At 53.1% G+C, this 20,934-nt stretch overlaps 1 protein-coding gene and 1 long non-coding RNA gene across 7 annotated transcripts in view; one reads left to right on the forward strand and one right to left on the reverse strand.

Annotated features, from left to right (window-relative positions):
* The window catches only part of RNF220 (ring finger protein 220), a 254,906-nt gene that overhangs the window by 3,820 nt on the left and 230,152 nt on the right, over positions 1–20,934 (reverse strand). For 3 of the 6 annotated variants that reach the window (XM_023221416.1, XM_023221417.2, XM_031934187.1), the window contains exons 6-12: positions 15,802–15,844; positions 12,601–12,644; positions 12,029–12,161; positions 3,095–3,191; positions 2,809–2,895; positions 2,614–2,669; positions 2,402–2,480 (exon numbers count right to left, since the gene is read on the reverse strand). In XM_023221416.1, coding sequence (XP_023077184.1) covers positions 2,402–2,480; positions 2,614–2,669; positions 2,809–2,895; positions 3,095–3,191; positions 12,029–12,161; positions 12,601–12,644; positions 15,802–15,844 — 539 coding nt within the window. Of the gene's footprint in view, positions 1–2,401; positions 2,481–2,613; positions 2,670–2,808; positions 2,896–3,094; positions 3,192–12,028; positions 12,162–12,522; positions 12,645–15,801; positions 15,845–15,978; positions 16,234–20,934 lie in introns of those variants that run through there. The other 3 variants (XM_031934182.1, XM_023221415.2, XM_023221418.2) reach the window with 2 other exon arrangements.
* On the forward strand, positions 1,593–14,905 carry LOC111548745. The gene is made up of 2 exons (XR_002733509.2): positions 1,593–2,530; positions 11,735–14,905. It is a non-coding gene; the product is annotated as an uncharacterized LOC111548745 (long non-coding RNA).

The following is a 20,934-nucleotide window of genomic DNA, read 5'->3' on the forward strand; positions in this document are numbered from 1 at the left end:
CACAGATGTACTCAATCAGGAAGCAGAGGCTGGACTGAGAGCAGGGGGGAATCATAAGGGAGGTGGACTCTGGGCAAGGACAGTCTCCTGGGGGCACGTGTCCTGCAGTTTAGGGGAGACAATCAGCTCAGGAAGCTTGAGAGCTTACAGGTGGTCTGTCATTGCTGGATGTGAGTGGTAATGGGAGTGCAGGGAGGATAGTGGTCGCATTTCATGGGCAATAACAAACTTCCATCTCTGGCCTTTTTCCTTTGGGGAGCTAACAGCAACACAGAGCATGACTCCTTAGTGGCTGTGTCCCGGTATCAGGGACACTTAAATCCATCACCCTAGGGTCCGTGATTCCCTCTGCCTTGCCTCTTTCCAGGGATGCCAAGAAAGGCTCTGACTCATTCCTCCTGGTACTGGCTGATTCCCTGGGGGCTTCCATTTATCCCTCTGGTTCTGGAAGTCTTTACTACCCCTTCTCTCGTCACAAGCCCTCAAACAGCAGGCTCCTTCCCTGGCATTTTGCACAATGCCATATGTGCCATCCCCATCTGGATTACAGGTAAATTCCTGATAAGGAGACAAGGATTTGTAGCTGTGCTCCCTTCCACTCCAAGGACTAAGCTGAGAATTTGCCTAGTCCTATATGGGTATTTCAAAGATGGGGAAACTAAGGCCTGCGGCTGGGGGCAGCCTACCCCAGAATGGAGAACTAACTCCCAAACCTCAAATCAGAGAACTGGAGCTGGGATGGCATGAGGCCAGGAGAGAACGAAGTCATTTCCCATGCCATCTCCAAGAGCTACAAGGCCACACTGAAGGCCAACAGCCAACTCCAGAGCCTGCCTGTCCTGGGTGTGCTCAGCACACACCTGCCCTCCAATCTTGGTTCTGGCGAAATACCCAAACCTCCAACCCCTGGTCCAGGCTGGCTGTGAGCTATTCCTGAGTCCCTCCAGGGCATGGGGGGTGGGGAGATTCCTGGAGGAGCCATGGCATCCTACCATTCCTTTTCCCTGCTTGGTAAAACAGATCTAGGGCAAGAAATAGAGAAATCTCGGGGACTGACGGGCCCCAGTCTCAGCAGACCCAGACCCAGTGGAGAGCTCTGCACATGACTGAGCCAGTCTCCACCTCATCACAGAGATCCCTGCCTCTGGGTGCCTGTGCTCACACAGGTGGGACAGAAATCCTGGCTCCCCCCAGCCTTGGGTGGGTTGTACCTTCATGGAAGCCACTGGCTCTGCCCCCACCTCCCCCTTGGGCGCCATCCCTGATTAATGATCTTGTCTTTCTGATTTATGAGCAGCCCCTCCAGACGAGGGTGGGTGCCCCTTACAACCCCGCCCGCCCCGCTCAGCTGGAGTAGGAGAGAATTATTAAATAAACATCCATACGTCATTCCTCCCCCCCACAAGCTGGTTGCGCCGAACCCGTACGGCCCGCTCCGGCGCTGACACGGAGCAGCTGCGGTGATTCATGGGCAGCCGGGCCCTGCACCGCGGCCCATACATCATGCCAGCAGCACTCGCGGCCCCGGCCGAGATAAACTGATCAACCACAACGGGCTGGAATGAATTTATGACAACACAAAATGGAGGGAAACAAATGGGAGGTGACCCTGGGCCACCGACCCGGCCCCGCACCGGCCTGCAATCCACTCTCCTGGCAGGAGGCAAAGATGGAACACTGGCCCTGGAGTGAAGAGGCTGCCTTTGAAGCCCAGGCAACCTAGCCTGCAGTCAGAAGGTGGAGTGGGTTACTGGAGTTAAGTAATGACCAATGGCAGCAGCACCAGGCAGCCCAGACTGGACAATGCCATCTCCTGAGGCCAGAACTGGCTTTCCTTGGGCTTCTGGGAAGTCAGGGAGATGCCCAGCTGATACTAAATCTTTGTGGTTCCCGGGGATCCAGGCCAGGGATTGCCCAGCGCTGCGCGAAGTGCTAATGGATCCCTTTTCCTCTGCCAGAGCACCCAGGCCAAAAATTCCTACCAGAAGTGATGAGACCCAATGTTCCTGCCTAAAACCCACTGCGAGTGCCACCCGGGACAAGAAAAATGAAACCAATTTAGCTCCCGATTAAGAAACAGAAACTGGAGATGAATCAAGTGCGCCGGCTGGGCTGGGCGGCCATACATCACATTCCCCGGGTGGAGGCCGCCACAGCGGGCAGGCAGGCGGGCGGACTGCTCCTCCCTCCGCCAAGGCTCCCGGGGCCGTGGCCCAGCGATCAATTCACAGAGTCACGCTTAGCACCAGCTGGGCTCCACTGCCGGCTGTGTGCCCAGGGCAGCAGCACCGAGCTGCACTTGGGAGGGCCAGAAGCCCTGGCAGCAGGCCTTCCTGCTAGCAAACGGCCCCTCCTCCCACTGAACTGCGGTCCCAGGGCCCCCTCCTGGCCAAACACTTACTTCTCGATGTCGCTGTTCTTGCAGGTCTTCTGCATGGCCTCCTGCTTGCTGCTTTCACCATTGCTGGTGGATGGCATCTCTGCTGGGACAGAGGGGCAACTCACACTCCGGCCAGACTGGGCAGCACAGGTGAGGGGTTGGGCTTGAGTCAGTCACCACCATCCAGGGATACCCCCTCTCCCCCATTACTCCTAACCTGGGGCAGGACTTACCGTCATTGGCCCATTTAGAGAACTCAGGCGTGATGCGTGTGCTGGGAGGGCCGCCACTGGAGGAAAGGAGGGAGGAAGAACAAAGTGAGGCCTGAAGGCGGGCAGGACAGCCCTGAGGGTCAGAACTGGGTTGACCCCTGCCTCAGGGCTTCCTCTCTGTCTGCTCCACACCCCCAGGCCTGTGCCCACACTTGCTTTAGGACTGCGCCCCGGAGTGCCTCTCTCTCCTTGGCTTCACCAGGCTCCTCGCCTGTGCAGGGGATGACATCAGCCTCTGTATATCTGGCATGGTGGTCAAGGACAATGGATCCTAGTTTGCAGCAGGCCACGAGGGTTGAAGCTCAGGAGAGCATGCCCCTCCTGGCCAAAGCTGACTCTGGCCGGGGGTGGTGGTGCAGGTGCATACCGGAGGAGCTACTTTTCTTATTCCCTGTGGCCTGCCGTATCAGCCCCACCAGCACCCACAGTGCTCCAAGGATACTGTGGCTTCCCATACTCCAAAGTGTCATCCCCATCCACATCCAAGTCCGCATCACTGTCCGGGTTCTCTTTGCCGCTGCACATGATGAAGCCGGAGCCTGTGGGAAGCAGGGTGTGAGGAGGGCCTGCGGACAACAAGACTAGGCCGAGGGTGCCCCTCCTGTTGCCTGCAGGTAATGGTTAGGCTTCGGACCTGTTAAGGCCCAGAGGGAAACCTGGGCCTGGGATATATAGAGCCAGATACTCCAGTGCCCCTGACCCTGACATTTCAGGCCCTTCACTCTGCAAACTTCATCTTTCTCTGCCAGTGCATGCTGCTCCAAGTGGTCTCTGCTCATAAACTAGCCCATTCATACATTATGTCACGTCCTTGGGGGACACTCAGCCCCAGGCGTGCTGTCCACCTATCTTCCAGGTCTAGGAAGAACAGGAAGAGGACAGAAAAATTCAGGTCTAGGAATTTCACAGGAAAGGAGTGGGGCCTCCCCCTATGCCCCATTATCCAGCCTGACAAGTCCATCGGAGGAAAGAACAGGCTGGCTAAGGCCAATCAGAGCCACAGAGTGGGACCCCCGGCCAACATCCTGATTTTGGCCGCTAGGTCCTTGCCAGCAAAAACACCAGGCAGCTGTTCAAATATTTGGTGTCTGAAGCGCCTGACATTAATTATTCATCTCCACCTCACTCAGCCCAGATTCCTGGACAAGTGCAGTTATAAAGGGATTAAGAAGGGACAGACGAGGGAGGACAGGCACGCACACCTACTTCTCAAAGCAGTCCATGAAGGCAACCAGGCTGAGCGGAGGCCAGGCCATGGGCCAGGCAGGCGGCTGACCCCTGAGGTGCATCTGGCAAGCCATGGGTGGGCTCTCAGCTCAGGGGGAGGGGCGAGCTGCTGGGGCTATACCAGGCCTGCTCACCTGCCAGGTGATCTCTCTGTCATCCAGGACCACCCTTCCTGATAGCCCAGGGTCAGGTGCTATAGAGTTGTTCCCCAGCTCCCCACTTCCTCCCAGTGGGTCTCAGACCACACCTCACTAGCTAGCACAGCCCTGCCAGGGACAAAAGAATGTGAGACTCTGTGGCTACTGGGATCAGCAAAGAAATACTTAAAGAAGTGAGGAAGCAGCTCAGTGTCTGCCTGATGATTTCAGACATTTCTGCTTGTTCCTCTCAGGTCCTTATACTCTCATTAGGATATGTCTTGTAGGGAGTCCTCAGGCCTCTTATCTGTTCCCTCATCCTGCTTACCACTGAGTTCTGGCCACCTTTCCTCCTGCTCCAGAACCATCGATGGCTCCCCACCGCATGCACAACCAAGCCCACACTCCTCAGCCAGATCCATGCAGATCTGGGTCCATCTCTGTCTTTACCCTTGCTCTCTACTAATTCACTCTGTAAACCCCATGCATGTAGACACAGAGACTGCTCACCAAACCCCAAACATACCCTGTATATCCCACTCTTAAGACCCCTGCTCATGCTATTCACTCCATCTGGAATGTTCTCCATTTTTCAAGCCCTGAAAAACACTGAGTCTTGATCCTTCTCCCTTCTACCCCACCAGTCTCTGGTCTCACAAAGATACCACCAATCCCAAAGGTAAGCAGCACCGGGAAGGAAAGACGCCGGGCACAGCCTGGGCTCCACCTCTCCCTGACAGTCGTCATTTGCCCTCTACCCTGAGGCACTGACACACTTGAGGCAACAAGCAGGTCAGCAGCAGGGTCATTAAGCTGAGAAAACACCAAGTTACAGCTCTGTCTCCTGTTCACAGCCAGGTGTCCTGACAAGCAATTCCCGCCTTGTGGGTGAGTGGCACCTCTATAAACCCTCTGACAGTTTGGGAGACAAACTCCACCATCAATCAGAATGTAGCTATCAGGTTCACTTACAGCTTGCGGCACCCAAGCCCTGCCAACCCCCCTTCCCCAAGTACACGCAGCTCAGCAGCTGGCCTCACATCCTCTGCTCGGTCTGGCCCTGCCTAGCCCTGCCTCGTAAGTGGAAAGCAGAGAACCCTGGCACCACATGTGAGCCCAATATGGCTCCATGGCAAAGCAGAGAAAACAAGGTACTCCAGGCCGGGCACGGAGGCTCACGCCTGTAGTTCCAGCACTTTGGGAGGCCGAGGCGGGCGGACCACAAGGTCAGGAGAGCGAGACCATCCTGGCTAACACGGTGAAACCCTGTCTCTACTAAAAATACAAAAAGAAATTAAGCCGGGTGTGGTGGCCCGCGCCTGTAGTCCCAGCTACTCTGGAGACTGAGGCAGGAGAATGGCGTGAACCCGGGAAGTGGAGCTTGCAGTGAGCCGAGATTGTGCCACTGGACTCTAACCTCGGCGACCGGCGACAGAGCGAGACTCTGTCTCAAAAAAAAAAAAAAAAAAAAAAAGAAAAGAAAAGAAAACAGGGTACCCCAAAGCTGCCAGGAAAAGCTCCAGCTTCTCAACACAGAAAGTAGCCCTGTGGCCTGAAGTCCTTTTCTCTGCAGTCTTACTGCCCACCATGCCTGGCCCAGGACTCATACTCCATTAAACAGAGCTACCGTGGTCTCCCAAATCCTCTGTGCTTTCTCATGCCCCCATGCCTCCACACCTCCTGCTCTCTGCCTAGAACCTTATCCCTCCTGGTCTGCAATGCACATGCCTGCTCCTTTGGCAAGTCTGACTCAGCCCAACCATTAACTCAGTGCCCACACAGAGCAGCTGCTCTCTAAATCCCTGCTCAAGGAAAGAACTCACACCTCAATGCCATTCTTTCAACCTTTATTGGGCTCATCCTCTGGTTGGCTCCATGTTGAGAACAGAGAGCTTCAAGACCTCATCCCTGTCCTCACGGTGCTCTGCGTGGTAGATGGGGCTTCCCAGCTTCTTATACACAGGTGGCCCTTCCCTGGTGTCCACCCAGACTTCTGTGTAACTCCAGAATCATATTTATTACCACATATTGTCACTGTCCCTCACCAGACTGGAAGCTGCAAGGGTCCCAAGTTTGACTCACTGTTGTGATCTCAGTATCAGCCAGCAGAGCTGGCTGGGCTGATGGCTGGCGCCACACAGCACACCCCAGCAGTACTGGCTAAACACTGGCGACACTGCTGTATTAGGTCCCAGTTAGCGGGTGGCCTGGAGAAATCTCTGAGGATACAACTTTCCTTATCAGATCCCAGCTCCCAGCTCCCAGGCCGGCAGCAGCTTTCTGTTCCTCTGGCCAGTCAGGCAGGATGGACAGCACGACACACTTTTTTTGCCAAAGAAAAGGCCCCTGCCTCTGGTCTGAGCCATCCACTCTGACCCTGACCCCATCCTCCAGCTAAGACAGATGTTGGGAACCTCTCCCTACCCCCACAGGTGTTCAGAACAGGCTGCTGCCAATTTCACTCTTGTGCTGCCCCAGCCTGCTCCAACCTCTTTCCCAGCACATTAAACTTTATTTTCTTAATGAAATGTCACTTGCTGACTTCTGGCAGAATCATAATAAAAAGAAACGGCCATAAAGCCGTTTTATGCAGACAGCACCCCCGCCAGCTTGCCCCCCCGCCGCTTGGAGAGGAAGGCTCCGCAGTCGTTTGATGTTCTCAGCTGCCGGACTCTCCCAAGCCAGTACTCAGAGGCAAGATGGCACAGACAGCTCCTTTCCAAGTCTCTGGCTCCTCTTCCATGTAGCTCCAGGGATAACAGGCAAGCTGCCACTCCTACTGCTGCTATCCAGGGAAGGAACTCAGCCCCCAGGACCTCCAAGATGGCCCAGAGTACCCTTCAGTCACCAGGGAGGGCCCCTTGCTACGGTTCTGCCCCACCTTAAAGTGGCATGAAGGCCTGAGCCCTCACCCACAGGCAACCTAAGCCTGATGGTCAATGATACCCAGCAGGGTGGTGCCAGAGTTGCCCATTCCTGGCAGGGTGGGCAGTGCAAAAAAAAAAAAAAAAATCCTTCTCCTCACAGTGAAAACTTAGCAACAAAGAGGGAGAGAGTTAAGTGCAGAAATGAAACACAGGTCTACATTTTATAAAAACGACCCTTCTCCCATAAACTCATTTCTTCCTGGGTTATTGAGAAGGGAGAAAAAAAAATCAGTGTTAATTTAATCAATTGATCAGATGATCGATTGAGAAACTGGAGATGCCCGTTTACTGGGGGTAGTATCATCCTGGAACCTGAAACCACAAAAAAGGAGGCATCGATTTCCTCACCTGCTGCTCCCAACAAAACCAGAGCCCAGGGAGAAAGGAAAGTCTCGGGGCCCTCCAGAGGCCTGCGCTCTCCAACACGGAGGGCAGGGGCAGCAGCTTCCGGCGAGTTTTACACTGGAATTAGTTACAGATGCAGTTACGGTGTCTTGTGTAAACGCCATCGATTGGGGAGCTGACAGTCTGGGGAGCTGCGATGCGGGACAATCAATCGGCCTGCAGTGTCACCTGCCACCTCGCTGAACAGTTGACAATGCAATTATCCAGTGTGGAGGCAGGGAGTTGGCGTGTGTCAAACGCACTTAGCCACTTTCCGGGCCTCCTCGATAACGCGTTTCACTGCCTCACGTCAGGAGAGACGCAGAGAGACAGACGCCGTTGAAAACCATTGATACTTGCTCCTTCTGCCTGCACTCCCTCTGTCCTAGCTTAACAATTGTGTTCCAAAAGGCGATTAAATCCCGTCAGTTGCCACAGGGGACAGAAGGTGCCTTGCTCCTTGCCACCTCTCCTCACCCCTCCCAACAGGCGACAGAGATAACTAAAGGTGGTAAGGAGTCACAAGGCAGCAGCACAACCCTCTCCACTCCAAGACCGCCTCCAGCAGTGTGCTGTTCCAACACCTGTCACTGACTGGACTGACTGGACCAGGAGCAGAGCTGCACTGGGGGACATTTTTAGCACCTGGGGCTCCTTTCTTTTGAGAACCAGCACACCAAAGGAGGCAGCAGCTAGGGCAAGGCCTATGTGCCCATGCCCTGGGGCCTACGACACCTCTTACCCCCTTGCCCCATACTTCTGGCGCTGAAATTTTATCAAGAAGTAGCCAGATAAAAGATTTGTGCCAGGCTGGGTGTGGTGGCTCATACCTGTAATCCCAGGAGGTCGAGGGGGGCGGATCACCTGAGGTTTCAGGAGTTCAAGACCAGCCTGGCCAACACGGTGAAACCCTGTCTCTACTAAAAATACAAAAATTAGCCGGGTGTGGTGGCACATGCTTGTAATCCCAGCTACTCGGGAGGCTGAGGCAGGAGAATCTCTCGAACCCAGAAGGTGGAGGATGCAGTGAGCCGAAATTGTGCCACTGCACTCTAGTCTCCAGCCTGGGTGACAAAGTGAGACTCTGTCTCAAAAAAAGAAAAGATAAGATTTGTGCCACAGCTGCTCTGCCTGTTTGCTTCATGACTTCTCATCCAGCTACTTGGAACCAGCTTAAATGTAAGGAACTCATGAAAGATAAGAAACGCCTCATGCCGGGACCTGAACAGGACAGAGACCGTGCACTGCTGACTGTCTTAACACCCTTCTTCTCCCTACCCACTCCACCTGTTTGGTTCAAAGGGGCTTCATGCTGGATTTTAGCAATGCATTCACCTCCAGGGCTTGAAGATATAGCTGCAGCCTTCTATTTCCTGTGATGCTTCCTGGGAAATTCCTCCATCTCAACACTCTTGTGACCACATCACTGCCACCTTATTTGAAACCAATCATTCCCATGTCCTCCTTCCAGCATGTCCCTTCCAGATATGAGGAGCTCCGGGCTCCCCAATGCAGTTGGGTGAACTCTCACTGGCAACCAACACACAGGAGGGACCACAGCTCACCACTGTAGGTCTCTTCTCCAGGATCCAGGAGCTGGATGGAGGACAGGAGAGGAAAGGCATGGCTCCTCAGTCACACACCTCCTTAGACTACAGGTGGAAGCAGGCTTGTCTTAAGGGCTGTATAGTTAGGTTTCCCCTGTAGTCTGCTTCTCTAGCGTAGAAGTCCCTTGCTTAGCCCAGGTTTGGTATGGTACCCAAGAAAAACATCTTTTCTCCCTACCTGCGGATCTCTTTTAATGGAATGTTGGTGGCGCACTAGGTTCTGTGTGCTGCCCTTTGTGTAAAGAGCAGTAGCAGGTTAGAAAATCTGTGGTTCTGAAAGGACAATCAACAGCTTAGGCACACAGCTTAAGTATTTCTTCTAGAATTGGGAAGGTCAGAGCGCCTCCTAGGCAGCAAAAATTCCTTCCAACTTACTTATTTGAAGTAATACCTATTTCCTTTAGTCTTTTCAAAAATCTATTTCCAGTGGGACCTACCTCAGTGCTCGCCTGCTCTGTCTGGTTATTTTGTCCTAAAATACCAATCCGAGCACTCCCAGGCCTGAGATATCTGGGAGCTCCCCCTCAGTAACCACAGGTCCCCATCTCTAAGGCCTGTTGCCCTCAGCCAAGTGTCTCCACTGAAACTCTTGCCTGTTCACTGCTTCCCACAGCAGATTACATTTGAGGTAACCCATCTGATCCATAAGACCAACCCCCAGGGGCCTGGTGGGAAGCTTTGCTGAGGATGACCAAGGGGCCCTAGTCTGGGAGGAGGGATGGGGGTGATCGGATACAGGAACTTATCTGCAATTCTTCACTTCTTTCATATCTAACAAGGACGGCAATCTCTGTTCTGTCAGCACGCACAGTGCAGTTTAAATGGGCCTCGCCACTCGCCTGCTCATCCTGCCTCTGCCTCCCTCTCTCTGAAGTCGGCTGGGCAGCTTCTTCAGCTGGCGTTATCACTCCCTCTAACCGGTCTTGGCAGGCAATCTAATTCCTCCTGAAAAGGTCACCGCCATTTTAACTGCCTTTCAATCACATTAAGCACGCGCTGCCCGGCTTGCGGCCCGGCCCGCCCGGCGGGCGATCAATGCGCTGCACTGACACCAGCCCGCCTGGCGGGGCCACACCCAACCCCCCAAGAGTTGGGGCCTCTCGGTCCTGGCCAGGGAGGGTAGGCTTGACAGATGGCCAGCTTTTGCAGACAGGGTTTTGGGGGCAGAGGCAGTAGGGATCAGCCAGGGCCTCCCTTTGATAGTCCCCCCACCGAGGAGCCTCAGCCTCCTCCGCTCCACTGCGCCCCGCTCTCTGCCTCGTGGCCCCCGCTGATCTCGCTGTAAAACAGCCTTTCAAGTCTGCCTGTCTTTTGACTGCACTAAGCTGTTTAAGAGGCGGCAGCAGCTTCTATCAGGAAAGCTGGAGCAATTCTCTGCAGATAAAGGCACCTCCGGCCCCTGTTCCCTCTTCAAGTCTCACTCTCATTCTCGCTCTCCAAATCGCTCAAAGAAAAGCCCCCTTTGAACTCCCCTCAGGAATTCTTGAAAGGAACAACCTCACAGTGTAAACACTCAGGGAAAACGGATACCCGCCCAGGGCCTAAGAGCCCCTCACACTGCTCTGCAAGTGCATCCCGGCACAAGGGAAATACTCTTGTCAAATCAGCAGGCCCTTCGCAGCTTCATCCTCCGTAAGCCCTGTCTGGTGCCCAGAAGCCATCAGGTCCAGGTCTGTGCCAAGGAACCTAAGAAGTTGCCACAGCAATGGAGGATGTGAGCAGTTGCAGCTGCCAACAGCGCTAACCAGAGCGGCATGCTGGAACTGACCCTGTGTGGCTGCCACCAAACACCCATGTGTCCAACTCACAGGACAGACAATCGTCAGCTCTGCTGCTCACTCTTCTAGGGCGGGCCTCAGACACTCTAAGGCTCCAGTACAGGATGAGTGAAATGGCAAACTCACACTCTCCAGCTCCGGTTCAGGGAGACGGTTTGATCTGACTAACCTTCCTGATTTATGTTTTGGCTTGCCCCCAAACACCTGGGTAATGTGAGAGACGCCCAGAGGCATAATGTCCCATCTGGCCTCTTAGCCCCTTCGTGGAACCACAGTCTGCACTGGACGGCCCTGCAGAGACCACTCCTCAGCATCCGCCCAGGTAGCGTGGCCCCATGGAGGCAGAGAACTTCTTCCCAGCTGCTGTGAGATTCCCCAGGGACCATACACAGCAGTACTCCCAAAGGTGTTGCCCACAGAACGAGCAGCAGACGGGAAGCAGATTGGCTCACTTAATGACCACAAGCTGCAGTACCAGCTGTGCTCATGCACAGAAAGAGAGAAGAGCTGGAGGCCAAGAGGCAGACAGCTCCCCTTTTCCCCTGCCCAAGGCTGGGGAGTTTAACAAGTCACTGACCCTGGGCACCCAACCAATTCTGCTGTATGACCTGGTGGGGGGTGCCAAGCCTTGCTCCTCCAAGGAGCTGGGAGGGCACTGGAGATAGGCAGGGCCCTGCAGCAACTGGGGAGAGCCCAAGGGAAGGAGGGAGCAGCTGGGCCCAGGCCCCTCTTGCTTCAGGGCAGAGGGCGCCCAGGGAGAAGGGATGGGATCAGAGCTAAAATTAGATTCACCAATGAAGCTCATGGGAGGTCAAATTTTGCCATAACTCACTCTCTCCTCTGTAACTGATTTCCCTGACATAGGGCTGAAGAGGAGGAGGAGGAAAATCCAATGTGTTTGCCTGGAAGCCCTCAGGGCCCCCAGTGCTAGAGGTGTACAGCAGGTTGCTGGATTCTCATTTATCAGCCTTAAGAGGGATGGAGTGATAAATGCATAACCGTCCCTTTAATATTTTATGCAGGTGCTAACGCGGCTTGGCTGTCACCTTCAATGCATCACCCGAGGCTGAGAGCCCCCCTCGTCATTCCTAGCTTGCAGCCTCACAATTCCATTTCCCCACCCAAATACATCCATTTTAATATGCACATCACAGGCAGGCAGCACGGTCACAAAGAAGCCCCACCAGCAGCAGTCCCCACGTGGTGGAACGGATGGATGACCAGCCACCAGCCTCGGCCTCTTGGCTCCCAATAGATGGATACCCAGCAGAGGCCTGGCACCGGAGTGCCACTGTCTATGTGTCAGCTGCTTGTACCTCGGAAGCCACCTTCCAGAAGAGTGGTGGCCCGTATCCGCTTCTGCCCACACCATTCATACTCCTCAAAGCGGTTGTTGTTCTCATGCTCGATGTCCACAGCATCATCCTCAGCCATGCAGGAGCCTTCCCTCTGTGAAGAGCAGAGCAGGATCATGCTGGGCCCAGGCCATCCCCACCTGCTCCCCACAGTCTGTGATGAAGGCACAGCTCTAGCCTCAGCTGTGGTGCGCCAAGTGGGCCCTCAGCTCTAGGGCTCCTCTGAAGCAAACCAATTTAGAGGTCAAAGACCTGGGCCTCTTCCCAATAGTTTTCCACTGGAGCCCAAGGAGGGAATGAGTGAGAGTGAAAGCAAAGGGAGAGAGCAGTGGACAGAAGTGAAGAAGCTGCTGAGACTACATGGAGACCCCAAGAGCCCAGATTCAGGGATAGTCTGCAGCTAGTGTTGGGGGAGGGGAACGGGGAAGGAAGGCGGGTGGTGATGGCCCCTCTACCTTAGAAAGGCAATGCTCCACATGCCTACTCATCTCCTGCTCCGATCCTGCCAGGGGGCGGTTGCACAGGGGACATACCTGCCCTTCATCTTGCTTCCTCCGTTTCATTTTCCCAATCCGAGCTGCACGGGGGAACCGAAAACAAAGCACAGAACAAGCAGACGGTCACTGCAGCCCCCAAGGTCCCAGTGGAGCTGACACATCCTGACCTCTTGCCAACCACTAGCGTTTTTATTCAGTGCCTGATCTGGCCCTCATCTTGAAGTACCTCCTGCTCCTTTGGGGACTGGGCTTTGCCAAGAGCACCTGGGGAGGAGACTGGTGCTAACTAAGCCAGTGAGTAAGTCTACTCTTTGGCCACAGCTGGTGCAAGGTCTACCCATACCTTTATTTGCAGTGTTTAGTTAAGCGTCCAATGGGCAAAGACACTCCATGTTGCTAGGTATCTCTCCAGAAAGCCAAGACCACGAACTCTTTTGGTGTCAGGAAATACAACTCTAAAGAGCATCTCTTGGCTAGAACCTAACCCCGCCAGTGGCCTGACTTGGCCTGCTGTTCACTCATCAGCTAAATCCTCCTTTGTTCCTGGGCCAAGAGCCCTGAGGTACAGCTCCTAGCATCCCACCTAGCATCTTAACAGGAAGAATTTCTCTGAGGTCCACTGATCCCATTTTACAGAAGAGGAGACTGAGGCCCAGTCACAAAGGTAAGAAGGTCTGGGTCAGACCTTTGGCAGCCAGGTCAGAAGGCTCAGGGAACCCTTATTGTGAGAGGCAGCCCTTATTGTGCCCACCCGAACCTGTTCCTTCATTTCTAATCAGTACAGAGGGGCTGGCAGGCCCTGGAGGCAGAGGGCTGCCTGCCATGTTGTCCCGCAGGGGGCTCAGTTCCAAAGTGCACACTGCAAGCCCACAGCACTGCTAATTAATGCTGAGCGATGCAATCATTTCTAATTAGCTCACTAATCCCTCTCTGCAGCCCTCCTGTCACTGAAGCAGGAAGGGGTCAAAACAAGAAACTCTGTTCCCTCTAGTCCCTTCCAGAATGCCACAGCAGGATCAGAGATGGCTACTCTGGGACCAAAGTGATGGGGAGGGGGGAGAGCCAGCCAAGGAGGGAAAGGTTCCCCAGTGCAGGGCCAGGAAGAACTTTCTCATGGACAGCGACCCTGACAGGAAGTTCATGAATGCATTCTAGGAGGGGAACACAGGTGAGAGCTGCTATGTTACAATTTAGAGCTTCTACTGTGTGTCAGGCTCACAGTCAAGTACGTTACCCAAGGTAGCTCATTTACTACCACTTGCTGAAGCTAGATTGCATTATCCCATTTTAACAGATGAAGAAACCCAAAGCTTAGAGAGATCAAGGCACGTGTCCAAGTAGCTAAAAAGTGGCAAAGGCAAGATAGGAAACCAGGCCTGACTTCGTAACCTAGAATGCCCTTCTGTTCCAAGGGGACCCCCTAACTGAGCAGCATCAACAGACTGGTCCCAGTGAGTGTGCTAGAGCTCCAGCTCCTGCCTGTTGTGAGCCTGAGGCAGGGAGCTACTCCAACTCCAAAACAGAGTGACCCCAGAAAGACCCAAACCAAAAGGAAAGCTACCATCCTGCCAGAACTGGGCATGGAGTTTGAGAAAACTTGGTCTGTAGCCCAGTCCATCTCTTCAATTTCCTGTGTTTTCACTATAGGTGACATGACTGTGTCCTAGTGCCCCACTTGACTTTGTGGACAAAGATCGAGAACTCTTCACTTTGGCTGCCCAAACTCTTGGAATCTCCAACTTAGGTAGCCTTGACACTGTAGAGCCAGGGCTGGGATGGACAATGGACGTGAAACCTCAGAAAGGCACTGAGCAAAGGACCCTGAGAGTTTTAGAAAGTGTAGTATGGAGCAGTGTGCCAACACAAAGCTTCCTCCCTACCATGCCTACACCAGGAGAACGCCTCCCTGGGTAAGAAGGTGCTGATGATACCACAATGTTCGATGACTAAGGAAACGAATCTCATGGAATGGTCAAGAAAAGCACGATACTGGATGTGCTCCTTGCTCAGGACACACAGGCCAGCAGATGATCCCTTGTAGTCCCTGGAAAGCACCCTGAGGGACTGGGCTTCATTTGGAAATTCTCAGAGAAGGCAGGTTTGGTTTTCATCTTCCCATTCATCTTCTAAATCCTGAACTAAGCTTACCAAAGTGTAGTAGGGAAAGTTCTGTTCTCTATCCAGAGGCTACGTATGAGTAGGAAGAATGAAAGCATGTGCCAAGTAGGTAGCATGGCATGGTTGGAGAAACACGGGCTTTGGCGGGAAACAAACTTCAAATGAATCACGGCTCAGTTACATCCCAGCTGTGTGCTTTTAAACAAACCACTTTCACCTCTCAGAGCCTGTTTTCTTATTCACAAAAGGCGTGTAATACTCCTCTCAGAGGTGTTGTGAGAATGGTGCTTAACATGGCGCCAGCTCATCATGAATGTTCTCCCTTTTCCAGACCAGGGCTCAGCCTGGCAGCAGAACCGACGTGGTAAGAGCTGGGGATCTGAACTCCATGGCCTCTCTCACTTACCAGCTGGTCCAGAGACCCTAAACCCCTTACAGTCACCCCCCAGATACCACACCCCAGTAAGCACAAAAAGCTAGGATCGTTCAATTGTATTCAGCAAACAGGAATGCTCTAGAGGTTTGAATCCAAAAGGGGGGCTGCTAGGTAGTGCATACACGGCCTGCTTTCAGAGAAGGCCTCTAAGAGCTGTCGAGCCCACGCTGATCACCTTTGTGAAATGTGGGCCGACTGGTAACTCAAAGAGCCCTGGGATGAGTTAGTTCCTGTTGCCGTGGGAACTCCAGATCTCACTGTATTGTCAAGTCTCAGCAGAGAGGCTGTATTCACACTATTGGGCACTGATTAAAAACTGGAAGAAAAACATTCTCAGCGCCCTGCAGGTTTGTATAGTGAGGTCCCAGCAGTTTGCAAATTCAAAGCTGAGTTCCCGAGTAGAATTGTGTAGCTCGTTCCTCATTCCCCGGCACTTATTGCCCCCACCCAGGGCTCTTCAGGGCCTTTAGAGAGGTTTGGGCAAGGACTGGGAGCCATACCTCCATTAGACAGACGGGGAAACTGAGAGCGGCAGCTTTGGTTTGCACATACTCAGGCGCCGTGACTGCGAAGAAGCCAATGGGCCCAAAAGTCGAAGAGACCCAGGCAAGCCAGGAGCGGCAGGCAGTGAGGGAGGGAGGAGGCCGGGGGTGGGGCGGAGGGAGGGGCCGGGCAGGACTCACCATTCAGTCGGGTCTGCCGGTTGGCTCGTACTCGCAGAAAGGTCTGGGAGAAGATCGCGGGCAGATGCAAGAAAAGAAAAGAGAGCGTCAGGCGCGGCCTGGAGTCCTGACCCCCGCCCCAGCACCGGACCCCCAACCAAGCCTGCTCCGCCCCAAACAGCCCGTAAACAAACCTACTTCCTCCCTCCCGCCGGCCCCTCTGCTCCTCCGGCCGCTCCGGGCTCTCGGCATAGCCGCCGGACGCTGCTCTAACGGGACCCCGCGGCCGCTGCGCGGTGCCGCCCCAGCCCCGGCCTCCGGCACTCTGGGCCCCACGGCCGCCCGGCCGGCGAGGGCGGCGATGCGGGCGGATTCCCCCCGGCTGCCCGGCGGCGGCGGCACCTCAGCTCCCAGCGGCGGCGGCGGCCATGTTGGCCCTGATCACGTGATCTGCCGCCGTCGCGCGCTGGGGGTGAAAGTTCACAATGCGGGGGGGCGGCCGGACCGAGACCAGGAAGCTGCCGTTTGTACTCCGGTAGCAACCAGCAGAAGCCTCCCCGGGGTCCCTCCCACCGCCCGTGAAGCCTACCAACCCCAGCTTTAGCGGCTGCAAAGTCCTTCCACCTCCCCCCTCCACGCCCCCTCCCGCTGCGGGGCTCCTTTCGCCCCACCGCCCGGCCCCAGCTCCCGCCTCCTGTGCCTGCCTTCCGCGCGGCTGCCCTTAGGGCAGAGGCATCGCGTTGGGCGCTTTGCAGGAGACAAGGCGTCGGAATTCCCGATCGTCCGTGGGCGATCCCCGCCCAACCCCTAGGCCACCCAGTTTTGTTATCAGACGACTCCCAACATGTCAGCTGTCTGCTGCACGGCCCCTGGAGCTCCCATAGGCACGGCATACCCACATGGCCAACATTAAACTCAGTATCCGCCAAACAGAGGCCTTTCTTTTGGGTTCCCTATTCAAAAGAGGAAGCCATCATCTACTCAGGTGTGCCCACAGACTAAAGTTGAGAGTCGCCCCTGACCCCACCTTCTCCATCCATCACACTCAGTCCTTTTCTAGATCCTGAAAGTCTACTTTGAAAGGTCTCTAGTTTTCTCAACTCCACCTTTGTATCTCCTACTCATCCTTCCTGGTCTGTAACTGAAAAATAGCTTTGCCTTGTGTAAGAGTACATTCATCTCTGCGCTGTTATCATAGCTTGTGTAGGTTTTTATCAGTGGACTGACCACTTCAGGGTTGGGGCCATGTGTGAGTTATTTGGGTGAACCCAGAGCCCAGCATGGTGCTGGGCATAGGCAAGTCAGCCCTGAGTTTTTTTCCATGGTTGTACCTACCTTGGTTGTCGTTGTGCTCCAGTCATACATAATCTTACGAGCTCTCTGAATTTGCAGCTGTTTCCTGTCTCATCTTTTGGTCTCCAGCTTCTCTCTCTGCAACCCATCCTCCACACTACACACAATGTGATACTTCTATTGGATACAATTAACCCTCTCCTTCTTTAAATCCTTCAGTGGTTCTCCACCAAGATCTGCAACCTGGCATATAGGCCTGCCCTGTCTGCCTCGCCAGACTCTTCTCCCACTGCTATTCTCTCCCTTTACACTCCTGCCACTCAGCTTTGCAGAGCTAACTGTAGCTCTTTGAGCACTCCATGCTCTGGACTCCAGGCCAGAGAGCCTCCATGGCCTCCAGTATCCCCTGCTTGGTTAACTGTTGTTCATCCTTCAGGACTCTGGTAAGACTTAGTTCTGTCCCCCAAGCCTGGGTTTGATGCCTCCTCTGAGTTTTCGCAGTTCCACTGCTTCTCTTTGATCATGTATATTTTGACTGTTTGTTTACATATCTGTCCCTTGTACCTGGGAGGTCATCTCTAGCCATTTACCCAGCACAGTGTCTTGCATGAAAGAGACATCAGTGGGAAGGGGAGAAAGACTTTATGAGATAAGCCCTGAGCCCAGTGATGGGTTGGTTGGGAAACAATCTCAGATTGAGGGCCAAACAGACTCAAGTTCAAGTCCTAATTCTGTTACTTGCAATTTATATGTCCTTAGAAAAGTCACTTCTTTCTAGGCCTGTTTCCTTGGTAATAGATTGGGGATGATGAATACAGTTGCTATGAGGTTTAAGTGAGGTAATGATAAAGAGGGCTATGAGGTCAGCAGGGGCTAAGTAAATGAGAATTCAAACTGGAAACCAAGGCTGGGCACGATGGCTCATGCCTTTAATCTTAGCACTTTGGGAGGCCAATGCAGGAGGATTGCTTGAGCCCAGGAGTTCAAGACCAGCCTGGGCAATATAGTGAGAACCTGTCTCTATAAAAAACAAAAACCAAAACCCAGAAACCAGTACCCGCTGCTTTCAAGGCCTAGCTCAGTGACTTTAAAAATCCAACATAGCTGAACAACTACTACATGCCGGGCCTTGTGTAAAGAGCAAGGGACGGGATACCCAGCTAGTCCCTGGGTTGCTTTCCAGCTTCATCTACTAACTTTCCTTGCATTCTACTTTCTAACAAAACCAAACTACTGGCAGGTCCCCAGATATATCATTCTGTTACACCTCTGTGTTCTCTGTACATAGTGTTGCCTTTATATCTGGAGTAACCTTTCTTCCTTGTCTGCCAAGTGAACTTCTGTTCCTTCTCTGAGTCCATTTTCAGTCATTATCTCCTGTGTGAAGCTTGCTCTGATTTTCCCTTCCTTCTACTGTAGTATCCTAGAAACTTATTCTTTATTATTAATTTTTTTTAAATTTTATATTTTTAGTAGAGACAGGGTTTTGCCATGTTGCTCAGGCTGGTCTTGAACTCCTGGCCTCAAGCAGTTTACCTGCCTTGGCCTCCCAAAGTGCTGGGATTACAGGCATGAGCCACTGTGCCTGGCCCCTAGAAACTTATTTATACTCCTGTCATGGCACTCAAAACACTGGACCGCAATTATCTATCTGCAAATCTAACCCCTTGAAGGCAAGGACACTAAGCTGAGCATGAGTGAGTACTAGATAAATGTTTGAGTAAAGGAAGGATAAGACAAGGTCCTTGCCTTGGAGAAACTCCAAGTCTAGTGGAGTCAGATTCATTGTGAAAGATTAAATACGGCCAGAATTATTTGCATCTTCTCCTATCAAGAGCTGCCTTTCCTCATCCCTTGATTATGGGCTAGCTTTGTGACTTGCTTTGCTTAATAGAAGCTGGTAGAAGTGATGTGTGAGTTCCAGATTCTAGGCCTCAAGAGGCCTTGTAGCTTTGGCATTTACCTTCTTGGTGTGACACTGCCCTGAGATTGCTAAGTAAGAAAGCTATTGAACATACTGGAGGATGGGAGGCCACATGGAAGAGAGCCAAGACACCCAATCTCCCAAACATGCAGTGAGGCCATTTTGGACTTTCCAGCCCAGCCTGTCCTCCGGGATGAATGAGCTGCATGAGTGAGGAAATGCCCACTCAACCCACAGCATCATAAATAATGAGTTGTGTTAAGCCACTAAATTTTGGGATGTTTTGTAGATAACGGAAACATACCTAAACAGGTGATCACAATGTAGGGTGACAGGGGCAATAACCAGGACACACAAGGGTCATGAGATAGCTCATCCAGAAAGGCTTCCTGGAGGAGATGATATTTGGGCAGGATTTGGAAGCATAAATAGAAATTTGATGGAGTGGGGTAAAACAGTTCTGTTAGAAGAAATAGCATGTGAAAAGATATAGAGGCAAGAAAGAAATGCGTCATCCAGGGAGTGGTGAGTGTTAGTTCAGTGAGCATAGCCCATAGGATTCATGGACAGTATGTGGAATGGAAGCTGGACATACAGGTTGAATCCGTATCACAGAAGGCCTTGCTGCCATGATAAGGAGCTTCAGCTTTATCTTGTAGGATACAACGTAGTTTGATTTGTCCTTTAGGAGGTGTGCTTAGAGTCTAGAACAGGGTCTTGGGTCTTAACCTGGGCTTCAGAGATCTCTAAGTGGTACTGGGATGGGCTCTAGAGCTTTCCTAACCTCCTGAAATTGTATGTATAATACTGCATGTGTGTGTGCCTGTGTGGTATGTAAAAACACATGTGTATGTTTTTAGGCAAGAGAGTCCATAGCTTTCCTCATAGTCTCTAGGAGATAAAAGAAATACATTTGTGGGGAGGAAGGTGGGTCAGGCAGTTGAGGCATTGTTGCCTGATGGTTACTCTTTCCTAGTTGAACAGATGGCAAGGTGCATGCCATGAGTGCAGTACAGAGGACGGGCCTCTGAAGGTGGGGCTCTGTCTGTTCCTCCAGACCAGAATGCTCTGCAACAAAACCTTGTCTCTGTTCCCTCTCAGATCAGAATTCCCTGGGGTCTGGTCATTTCTCTGCCTTGAACCAGGGTTGTCTGGATCGGGGCAATGTCTCCCAGGGGCTTATTGGGCTTCGTCTCTGAAACTGGGGTCCTTTAGAGAGAGCAGGGATCCCTTCCCAGGGCTTGCTCTTGGGCTCTGCAGTTTGAGTCCCGTGTGAAGGCATTCGGTGGAGTCTGTCCAGCCGTGCTGGGCACTCTACTCTCCAAGCTCTGCACCCTGTGCCAGGCCAGGCTGTGTCAGCTGTAAGGAAGGGGTGCAGAGAGAACACCTTTCTGTAATTCCCATAAGGGGTCAGGTGTGCCAGCAGGGCCCCTGGTTCCCTACCCCAGCTTACAGGTCCCTGCAGCCCTGTTTTTCCACATCAGATCACGGCTGTTCTTCCCTTCTCACACTGGCCCTCCCTGAGAAGCGCTGTTGCCATTTGGACAAATGTTCCTTGGAATAGGAATTGTTTTCTTTCATCGAACGGCTCTGGGGTTCTGAAAGACAGGGCTCTGCCTCTCCTTAGACAAAAGTTTTGGGGGAAGTTCTTTGTCCTTCCTGCTCCAGAGAAGGTCTATCTATAGCTAAGATGCTACCCTTAGGCCCCTCTGCTATGATCTTGTAGGACTGTGTGATGACTCCCTTCCTATTTGCCCAAGACGCTCACAGGCAGTGTCCAGGGTTGGCGGCATTGAATGGTTATTTGCTTAAGGTATCATGCTTTTCTTTTTTTGAGACGGAGCCTTGCTCTATCGCGCAGGCTGGAGTGCAATGGCGTGGTCTAAGCTCACTGCAACCTCTGCCTCCCGGGTTCCAGTGATTCACCTGCCGTAGCC

Source organism: Piliocolobus tephrosceles, chromosome 1, assembly GCF_002776525.5.
Source record: "Piliocolobus tephrosceles isolate RC106 chromosome 1, ASM277652v3, whole genome shotgun sequence".
NCBI classification, from domain to species: domain Eukaryota; kingdom Metazoa; phylum Chordata; class Mammalia; order Primates; family Cercopithecidae; genus Piliocolobus; species Piliocolobus tephrosceles.